The sequence below is a fragment of the Embiotoca jacksoni genome, unplaced genomic scaffold (assembly GCF_022577435.1).
Source record: "Embiotoca jacksoni isolate LCO1_2020_lvr unplaced genomic scaffold, fEmbJac1.0.p SCAF_76, whole genome shotgun sequence".
Lineage (NCBI taxonomy): Eukaryota > Metazoa > Chordata > Actinopteri > Embiotocidae > Embiotoca > Embiotoca jacksoni.
In genome coordinates this window covers 268,431-278,961 of record NW_027185432.1, presented here as the reverse complement: position 1 = coordinate 278,961, position 10,531 = coordinate 268,431, and the positions used below count along the sequence as shown (strand labels likewise).

Below are 10,531 nucleotides of genomic sequence, written 5' to 3'. Positions count from 1 at the left end.
TGTATGTACTAATGTATGTGTTAACAACAGCAACAAAAAAAATACACCCACCCATCAGCTAAATAAGCTTGGTGGTCTGAATTCAAAAGTCAGATTTCAGTGGAGTATTCCTTTAATAAGGGAGTGTTATTGGTGAGCAAAACGTGAAATAGCCAAACTTTGCACTGTCTAGATGTGAAAATGACACGCTTTCCTGTAGTGGACTAAAATGAAACCTACTGTGTGTATGGCCATGTGATTTTACAGGAAAATGAAACTTATAGCTAAAACACCTGGTTGGAGTTATGAGAAAAAACATGATTTGGGTTTGGGAAAAATAAATTAAACAACTCAATAAAAGTACTGTCACGTCCTGAGTTCGACCCTCATCGTCCCACATGGCAGTTGGTGCCTATTGGCAGCATGTAAAGCTTCCTGCCTCCTAATACTGACCAAAAATCTCTGACTTTGGTCATATGACATTCATGAGTGAAATTTTCACTCTTTCAAAACTATACTGCCCAAAGCGTGGCTGTCGTTTGTCGGCGTGTCTATTTCACGCTTTGCCATGAGACTGGGTTGGTTTAGAATGTGTTGGTAGTCGTTTTTAAGTACTATGATTATTTATTATTAAAAAAGCCTTCTGAGGAAGAGGAGAAATGCTCCTGCGTGTTTCCTTTAGTCTGCGTTTGACTGACAGCAGAGAGCAGAGGCTCTTCTGCTTTTCACTGGGAAGCGGCTGTCAGTGTGGTCGGACAGGAAGAAGCAAGCACATCTGGATCCAGACACGTCTGCGGGTACGTTTCCATGCCTCCTACTAAATCTGATTTATTTAGCTTTGTCTAAACTGATATAATATCAATCAACCAGTTGAGGGCAGGACAGGACGCGTGTTCCTGTTAGATCAGGAGGCTTCCTTCTTGACGCTAATGTGGGCATCTGAAGCGCATTACGAGGAAGTGTGTTTCATAGCAGTTTAACTTCTGGTAGACTTTAAAGCTGTAAGTCATCTTTCTCTGGTTGAAAACAAAGTAAAAGACAGTGATGACGATTCAAAAGGTTATTCAGAAGCAAAATGTTTGATCATTTGGTTCTATTTCATCAGCCATTATGTTAATGGATCAATTTGTTAATTTGAACAAAGACAGAAAGCAGAATATTCAAAAGATTATTTCACAACAGGAACATCAACTTCCTTTTGATTTTATTTGTAGTTTTGTATCAAAAGAGACAGTTTTGGAAATGTAGGTCCCTGTTTGGAAGTCAGACTAGTTGTCTTTTTAATGATTACACACACCCACACACACACACACACACACACACACACACACACACACACACACATACTCTGCTCTGTTTTAACATGTTCGGCATGCTCAGGTTATTACCAGGAAGTTGGCAACTAAAACAGTTGGAATGCTGTATAAAATGTAAATTAAAAACAGAATGAAATGATTTGCAAATGACATAAACCGATATTTTATTGCAGATAAGGACAACATATCAAATGTTGAAACTGAGAATTTTATTGTTTTATTGTTTTGCTGCCTGAAGATCATCACCATCCAATATTGGTTTTCAGCCTTGTCCATTGTGTTCAGAGATTCCTCCAGATTCTCTGAATCTTTTAATGATATTATGAACCGTAGATGATGAAATCAACTAATTCTTTGTAGTTTCAATTATTCTCAAATTGTTCCCAATCATGTTACTGATCTGTTGCTAGGTAACATAATTAGTTGTCAGATGTTCCAACAGGTGTTTTTTTTCTTTTACAGTCTTTTGTTGACCCTGTCACAACTTTTTTGAGACGTATTGCTGGCATCAAATTAAAAATGAGCGTATATTTGACATAAAACAATGAAATGTCTCAGTTTCAACACGGGATGTGTAAATCATTGCATTCTGTATTTATTTACATTTTTCACAGCATCCCAGCTTTTTTGGAAACGGTGTTGTAAAATAATTATATCGTTTTAATTTGGTTTCGTTTTGAAGGACTGACTAAACAAAATGAAGTAGTACCTTTGACCTCCAGTCGTTCAAGCCGTCAGCTGGAGCTGCTCTGTTTATTCAACATGTACAATACACACCCTCCAGTTTGGGTCTATTTAGGCTGCTAAACTTTAAGATCTCTCCTTGGTGCCTGCCAACAACTCTGCTGTCTTGAATCAGTGTTTTAAAAAAAAAGAGTAAATACTGATAATTAATGCATCCTGTTTGTACACAGGAAGCATCGATAAGTAACCATGGCAACCGCAATGGATCTGCTGGCAATACTGGAGGATTTGTCAGCTGAAGTGTTTAAAAAGTTCAAATGGCTCCTGCAGCAGGCCGAGGTCTTGAACGGCTTCCCGGCCATCCCGAGGAGCCAGCTGGAGACGGCAGACCGGATGGACACAGTGTCTGAGGTCAAAGAGACCTACGACAAGGATGCCGTGGAGGTGATGATAAAAGTTCTAAAACTGATCCAGAGAAACGACCTGGTGCAGCACTTATCGGACCTGAACTCATCATCTAAAGGTAACTCAGAACTGAATGGGGGTTACATTAGTAACTGCAGCAATCCCGATTAAAATATGACAGGAAGTGAGTGTAATGTTCAGAGACACCACGACGTCATTTAGAAGTCTGGAAAATCACGAAATACATGGAAGTATGTTTTCCAAAGTTATGTGTCTTACCTAGTAAGTAGTATTGTAAGTCGCTTTGGATAAAAGCGTCAGCTAAATGCAATGTAATGTAATGTAATGTAATGTAGTAGCAATGAGATGAATGGGGAACAATGAGGTGGAAATATTTTTGTCTCTATTTCTCGGGAAATGTTTGCACGATTGTTATTTTGTGGTTAACATCATTTTCTGTTTGCTCTTCCAGAGACGGTCGCCGCCTGCCAGCAGAAACTCAAATCCAACCTGCGGAACAAGTTTCACCATCTGTTTAAGAAAAACCCCAAATCTGGAACGCAGATGTTGATGAATGAGCTCTACACCGAACTGGATATAAAGAATGTATATGTTAACCAGATCGGCCCACAAGCTGCATCAGTATTAAACAGAAATGCTCTTTTAATACAAAGTTTCAGTACCAAAGACTTCTTCGCGGCCGTACTGGATCAACACAGGTCGCTGAGAACAACAGTGACAAAAGGAGCGTCTGGTTCCGGGAAAACCATCCTGACACAGAAGTTTGCTCTGGACTGGGCTGAAGACAAAGTCACCAACGACGTACAGTTCGTATTTCCGTTCGCTTTCCGAGAGCTGGATGTCCTGAAGGAGCGAGAGTACAGCTGGCCGGAGCTGTTTCATCTCTTCTTTCCTGAAATGAAAGAAGCAGGAAACTGCAGCTACGACAAACTCCAGGTTCTGTTCATCCTCGACGGTCTGGATGAGTCGCAGCTTCCTCTGGACTTCGACAACAATGAGATCCTGACCGATGTCGCTGAGGCCGCTTCAGTGGATGCTCTGCTAACAAACCTCATCACAGGGAAAGTGTTCCCATCCGCTTGCATCTGGATCACCACGACAACCGAGGCAGCCAGTCGGATTCCTCCGGGGTACATCTACAGCGTGACGGAGGTGAGAGGGTTCACTGACCCGAAGAAGGACGAGTACTTCAGGAAGAGGTTCAGAAACAAGGAGCAGGCCAGCAACATCATCTCCACCATCAAGGCATCCCGGAGCCTCCACGTCATGTGTCACAGCCCGGTCGTCTGCAGGATCACCGCTGACGTTCTGGAGGAGGGGATGAAAACCAGAGAGAGAGCGCAGCTGCCTAGAACCCTGACTGATATCTACACTCACTTCCTGGTGGTTCAATGCAAAGTGGTGAATGAAGGAGCCAACAGACACCCGCTGTGGATCACAGACACCAGCAAGATGGTTCTGTCGCTGGGAAAAGTGGCCTTTGAGCAGCTGAGGAAGGGAAAGTTCATCTTCGACGAACCGGATCTGACGGAGAGCGGCATGAATGTCTCAGCGGCCTCGTTCTACTCAGACCTGATCTCAAACGTCTTCAAAGAGGAGCCTGGCCTGAACCGGGACAAACATTTCAGCTTTGTCCATTCCAGCTTTCAGGAATTTCTGGCTGCCGTTCACGTCTTCGTCTCGTTCATCAGTTGCGGCGTCAACCTGCTGTCCAAAGAAGAACTGAGCTCACAGCCGCCTGCGGTGAAGCACCTCCTCCGGAGTGCGGTGGACGAGGCCTCACGGAGTCCGAACGGACACCTGGACTCGTTCCTCCGCTTCCTCCTCGGCCTCTCACAGTCGACCAATCAAACGCTTCTTCGCGACTTGACGACACCATCAGGAAGTAGCTTCCAGAGCGGTCAGGAGACGGTGCAGTACGTCAAAGAGAAGATCAGGGAGAAACCGCCTCCGGAGCGATGCATCGCCCTGCTCCGCTGTCTGAACGAGCTGGACGACGGCTCTCTGGTGGAAGAGGTCCAACGGTGTCTGAGTTCAGGGAGTCTGTCCTCTAAAGAGCTGTCTCCTGCCGAGTGGTCCGCTCTGGTCTTCATCCTACTGTCCTCACAGAGGGAGCTGGAGGTGTTCGACCTGAAGAAGTTCTCCACTTCGGAGAAGGTTTTTCGTCAGCTGCTGCCGCTGGTTAAGGCCTCCAGTCGATCTCTGTGGGTACAGAACGTACGTACAGAATTTTAAAAAAAAGTTGTGAATGTCACATTTATGTTATTCTCTCTGATTAAAACCGCAGGTTGAGTGGCTGCATATTGATTCCCTCCAGCTCTGAAGCTCTGGCCTCAGTTTTCAGCTCCCCGTCGTCCAACCTGAGAGAGCTGGACCTGAGTTACAACAATGCGAGTTTTCTAGGAGTCTACGAGCTCACAGAAGGCTTGAAGAATTCACAGTGTAGACTGGAAACGCTGAGGTTGGCCTGCTTCAAACACGTCTTTACATCTCTTCTGTCATCGTGATTCACTTTTACAGTTTTGTTGTTATGACTGTGGACTGTGGCCTCAAGCAATGAGTCCCTCAAAGATTTCAGAGTTGTTTAGTGATTGTTTCCATCAAAAATGTTTGATTTTGCAGCAGATTTAAAAAAAAAAAAAAAAAACTAAAACTAAAACAAAATGCGATGGAAGTTTTTGCATACATTATATTTCATTTTTCATTTAGTTGACGCTTTTATCCAAAGCGACTTACAATAAGTGCATTTCAACCATGAGGATACAAAACCCAGAACAACAGGAATCAAGAAAATACAATTTCTTCAAGAAAGCCAAACTACAAAGTGCTATCAGTAAGTGTCATTTTAAATCCCAAATATTGCAGAGTTTGCTATAATTTGCGTTAATTATTGTGATTTTGATATCTTGGAGCGACTGATTAGTGACTTAAGCTATGATGAAGGAGATTAATTTTCTCTGACATTTAAATGCGGTTTCAGGGCAAATTAATTCAAATTCAGAATTAAACATTCAGTTTCAAATAATCTGATGAAATTTTTATATTATCCATAATTTTGGACACAGAAAGCTTGATTCTAGACACTTAGGATACTGAACAACAAATATTGGAGCCTATATTATATTGTATTATATTACACTGTATATTATAAATATTCTGGGTCCTCAATCACTTTCTCCTGCGACCTACATCTCTCAGTACACTTATGGTCAACCCGTTATGTTTACATTATTATTTATGGAAATATAATAATAATTGCACAGGACATAATAAAACTCAGTAATTCAAAAAATTACTGTGCAAATACACAAATCAACATTGTGTCTTGTGTTGAATTGAAATATCTGTCCATCATCGTTTATTCCTCTTCAGGCTGACTTGCTGTAATCTAGATTCTATGAGTTGTGGATATCTGTCCTCCGTTGTCAGCTGCCAGTCGTCCAGTCTCAGAGACCTGGACCTCAGCAACAACATACTGCAGGACTCGTGGATACAATACTTCTCTGTGGGACTGGAGAGTCCACAATGTAGACTGGAAACTCTCAGGTCAGCAGTCCTGATCACTCATCAAACCACAGATAGTAATGATGATAATTCTGACTCCTAGATTCTGTGTTGTGTCTCAGAAATCCAGCATTTTTAAATGTCCATATTGGTCTTCATCTCTTCTTTTACAGGTTGATTGGCTGTAAGCTGACGTGGAAAGCCTGTGATGCTGTGGCCTTTTTCCTCAGCGCCCGGTCCTCCTGTCTGAGAACACTGGACCTGAGTGTGAACAACCTGCAGGATTCAGGAGTGCTGGTGTTCAGTGCTGGACTGAAGAGTTCACACAGTAAACTGGAGTCACTCAGGTCAGCTGGGAAAACCAAATCTCAATCAATAGACTATAATCAGACTCACAAAGCTTGGGTTTTTATTTTCGTCAGTCTTGGTGCAGCAGAAATGCAGGTCTAAGCTCTGTGCGCTGGGATCACATATATGTGTGGCCAATATTTTTGTGTCACAGTCAACTTTAATAATAGTCAATTAAATGAGCTCCTTTAAAATCCCCGAAGAGTATTGTCAGTTTTGTAATGGATGAAGCATGAGAAGACCGTTACCACCAGCCTAACTTTACTGGAGGAAACTGACATACTTGTCTGGGAGGTTCAGACTCGTCATCACTGAATTTACGATACAACCCTGTATTCAAAATAGTTGTGACGCTGTGTAAATAAAACAATATGTCACAATTTGCAAATTATGTAAATCTATATTCAATTAAAAATAAAACAAAGACAAAATATCAAATGTGGAAACTGGAAAAGTTTATGAGTTAATGGCAGCAACACGTCTCAAAAAGGTTGGGACAGGGTCAACAATAGACGTGTAGAGTTAAGGTTAACCCCAAACCCTAACAGCTGGTGGAACATCTCACGAATAATTAGGGTAATTGTTAACAAGTATATGGGGAGAGGTTCACCACTCTGTGAAAGACTGTGTGTGAAAATATTTCAACAATCTAAGAATAATGTTCCTCAACGTAAAATTATGAAGAATTAGTGGGTTTCATCATCTTCATAATATTATTCAAAGATTCAGAGAATCTGGAGGAATCTCTGAACACAATGGACAAGGCTGAAAACCAATATTTGATGGTGGTGATCTTCAGGCCCTCAGGCAGCACTTCATTAAAAACAGACACAATTCTGGAGTGGAAATCACTGCATGGGCTCAGGAACACTTCTGAAAACCATCGTCTGTGAACACAGTTCATCGCTGCATCCACAAATGCAGGTTAAAACTCTACCATGCAAAGAAGAAACTAACCATAGAAATTATTAAAACATAAAGTTCATGTGCAGAACCCCCCAGAGCTAAGACGCTGGAGGTGGTAGAGCCAAGTCAGCAGGCAGCTTATGGAAACTTCGGTTGAGGCTTCATGGTCAACCAGAGGGATGAAGTGGTGATGCAGAGGAGGAGGATGGTTGTGTGTAAGGTCCATAAAGCAGAGTGACAGAATTACAATAATATCTGAAAAAACAGGGACGAAAGACTGATTGGCTAAAACATGCAGGCAGAAAGAGCCTTAGGTAAATTTAGTGAGGATGAGATGATTTGATTTTGGTAGTGAAAGTGAAGAAGTGATGGTTTAAATTTCCTGTTTAATCACATTTTATTATCACTCTTCTTCAGGTTGAGCTTTTGCAACCTGTCAGAAAAAAGCTGTGACGTTCTGGCCTCAGTTCTCACTTCCCAGACCTCCAGTCTGAGAGAGCTGCACCTGAGCAGCAACAACCTGCAGGATCCCGGAATGAAGCTGCTCTCTGCTGGACTGGAGGGTCCCCACTGTCACCTGGAAGCTCTCAGGTCAGCACCGTTGGCCTCTTTTTATTTAACAATCTAAAATGATTGAGTGATTTAGTGCAGACATGAGCTCTAACTGTTGTCCAGGTTGAGTGACTGTAAGCTGTCGGAGAGAAGCTGCGAAGCTCTGGCCTCTGCTCTCCGCTCCAACACGTCCCGACTGAAAGTGCTCGACCTGAGCAGCAACGACTTGCATGATGGCGGAGTGAAGCTGCTCTCTGCTGGACTCGAGAGTCCTCATTGTGTCCTGGAAACTCTCAGGTTAGGAAAGACGCCAACATTATTACATGAAGATTCACTGGTGTGTAGCCACCGATCGATTGCTTTTTTTCTTCTTCTTTTAAAGGCGGAGCACAGCAGTTATTAGCGCTTCAACATGCAGTTGACTTTGCGTCATTGCTTCCAGGTTGTCAGGCTGCCAGGTGACAGAGGAAGGCTGCTCTTCTCTGCTCTCGGCTCTGAGCTCCAACCCATCCCATCTGAGAGAGCTGGACCTGAGCTACAACCATCCAGGAGAGTCTGCAGTGAAACTGCTGTCCGCTGCAGTGGAGGATCCACGGTGGAGACTCGACACTCTGGAGTACAGTCACAAAAACACAAAACACACATTATATATCAGAAAACATCACATCAGAAACAAAACCTTTACAACAAAAACAATCAAAAACTGGACATTTTAGAGAAAATAATCACAATAAAAGTAGAATTAGCACCTCGCAAGATGAAGAGAAACATACTAAGAGATTTGTTTAGTCGTGTGGTTCTGTTCTGATAAGAACTGTTTTCTCCTCCCGTACCAACCTTTCCTGTTTGCTGTGACATATATATATATATGCACCACAGACTGTATATACAAGACATATGTATGTATGTATGTATGTATGTATGTATGTATGTATGTACAACAAGGTTTGTAGGGTGCTTGCAGTAGTGGTCCGCAAAAGGACGAGCCATGAACCAACAACAGGGTGTTTGGAGGGATGTGTTGGAACCACAGACTGGATATAAAAGTGTCTGCAGCTTCTGGGTCTGAAAAATGGTTCCGATGCAGAAATGTCTTAAACTGCAATACCACCGAGTGCCACTAGAGGTCAGCTCCAAAAAGCCTCCGGCTCCATAGACTCCCATTCAACTTCTCTCAACAAATACAAAGTCAATAAAATGTGTCCAGCAGCCAAAGTCACCCCTTCTTATTAGTTTTCTGGAGGTCCATCTGAAAATAATCCCTCATTCATTAGAAAATGAGACCTGTTTTTGGGGGCGTGTCTGTTTGATTGACAGGCCTGTGGTGCAGTCAGGTTACAGCTATCGGTGGGCAGGACGTAGTATCGTCAGGTTTCTGATCAGATCAGTCAGATCTACTGCTGGCTCCTCCCCCAGCTCGTCCAAATATGGTCACTTCCTGCTGCAAACCGCTCCGAATCAGCAAAGATGGTGATGGACAGAATCTGAACTGGAGGCTTCATAACGTTCACAAACCAACAATGACCTCACTGCTGGTTGATAGTTGGTATACACATTAACCCACACGCCCTGTGCATCCAATTACCACCACCAGAGGCCTGTTTTCACAAAAGTAGAATAAAGACATCCAGGATAACGGAGTAAAGCCAGGCTTCACGTATCCCAGTCAGTTCTTCCTTCTCAAAGTGTGGTTGTGTTTTCAGTTTGGTTGCTGCCTGTTGTTTCATTCAGTGTTGTTATTTTTGCCTGTAAAATATTCTCTCTGACTGTTTGTTCCTTTAGAGTCGACCACGGTGGAGAGCAGAGGCTGAAGCCCGGCCTGTGGAAGTGTGAGTACATTCATTATGGTCCCGAGAGTACAGCAGCTTGTTGTGAGGACGACATCAGTTGAAGGTTCTGGTCACGTCTCTGTCTCTCCATCAGATGCCTGTGAACTCACGCTGGATCCCGACACAGCTCACAGAATGCTGATTCTGTCAGAGAACCACAGAGAGGTGAGACGAGTGTTGGAGGAAGAGCCTTACCCATATCATCCTGCCAGGTTTGACATCTTCCATCAGCTGCTCTGTACTGATGGACTGGACGGTCGCTACTACTGGGAAGTCGAGGCTAAGGGACAATATACCGTAGCAGTGACTTACGGAGGAATCCACAGAAGAGGAAGTGGAAAGGACTGCACACTGGGAAGGAATGACAAGTCCTGGTGCCTGAACTTCTGGAATGGAGTTTACCAGTTTTTTCACAATGACACAGAGATGTTCAGAGTTGATTCTGAGGGTGACACCTGCAGAGTGGCCGTGTACCTGGACTGGCCAGCTGGCACTCTGTCTTTCTACAGAGTCTCCTCGGACACACCGATCCACCTGCACACCTTCTATTCCAGATTCACCGAACCTCTCTACCCGGGCTTCGGCTTCCATCTATCGGATCGTTCGGGGTCTTTGCGCTTCCTGAAGGAAATGTAAAAAAATGAAAATATATTTTGCCTTGTTTACATTTTTTTTTTTAGCTTTCTGCGTTTGTCCATAAGTTTGATTTCATATTTTTGCTGTCTTAGATTTTGTTTCACAATGCAGAATATAGTTAAAATAAAGAAAAACCCTTGAAAAAATAGGTGTCTCCTTTTTGACTGATACAGTATATGACTACATCTTTTCATAACAGAGTGACAACAGTTTCAGACTCGGCCATTACCATCACACACCTGTCCCGATTATGTGAGCCAGCGGGAAAAAAAACCCTCTTTTAGTTGTTGTCAATTTGATGTTTTAGTGGTTGACAGAGCTATTAATCTACAACTACTTTAAACTAAAGAA

At 43.0% G+C, this 10,531-nt stretch overlaps 1 protein-coding gene across 1 annotated transcript; it reads left to right on the top strand.

The window, feature by feature from the left end:
• Window positions 1–713: 713 nt before the first annotated feature.
• Window positions 714–10,308, top strand: LOC138215485 (NACHT, LRR and PYD domains-containing protein 3-like). Its single transcript, XM_069177670.1, has 11 exons — window positions 714–776; window positions 2,210–2,502; window positions 2,857–4,609; window positions 4,693–4,866; window positions 5,778–5,951; window positions 6,083–6,256; window positions 7,581–7,754; window positions 7,839–8,012; window positions 8,158–8,331; window positions 9,498–9,544; window positions 9,639–10,308. The coding sequence occupies exons 2-11, from the start codon at window positions 2,229–2,231 to the stop codon at window positions 10,178–10,180; spliced, it is 3,660 nt and encodes a 1,219-aa protein (XP_069033771.1). The 5' UTR covers window positions 714–776; window positions 2,210–2,228; the 3' UTR covers window positions 10,181–10,308.
• The last annotated feature ends 223 nt before the right edge of the window (window positions 10,309–10,531 follow it).

What these genes read in the sequence shown, in the direction of transcription:
- LOC138215485 (XM_069177670.1), top strand. Translation starts at nt 2,229, where the DNA reads ATGGCAACCGCAATGGATCTGCTGGCAATACTGGAGGATTTGTCAGCT. An exon ending in AAGGCCTCCAGTCGATCTCT is followed by an intron (nt 4,610 to 4,692) that starts GTGGGTACAGAA and finishes TTAAAACCGCAG; the next exon opens with GTTGAGTGGCTGCATATTGA. An exon ending in AGTAAACTGGAGTCACTCAG is followed by an intron (nt 6,257 to 7,580) that starts GTCAGCTGGGAA and finishes ACTCTTCTTCAG; the next exon opens with GTTGAGCTTTTGCAACCTGT.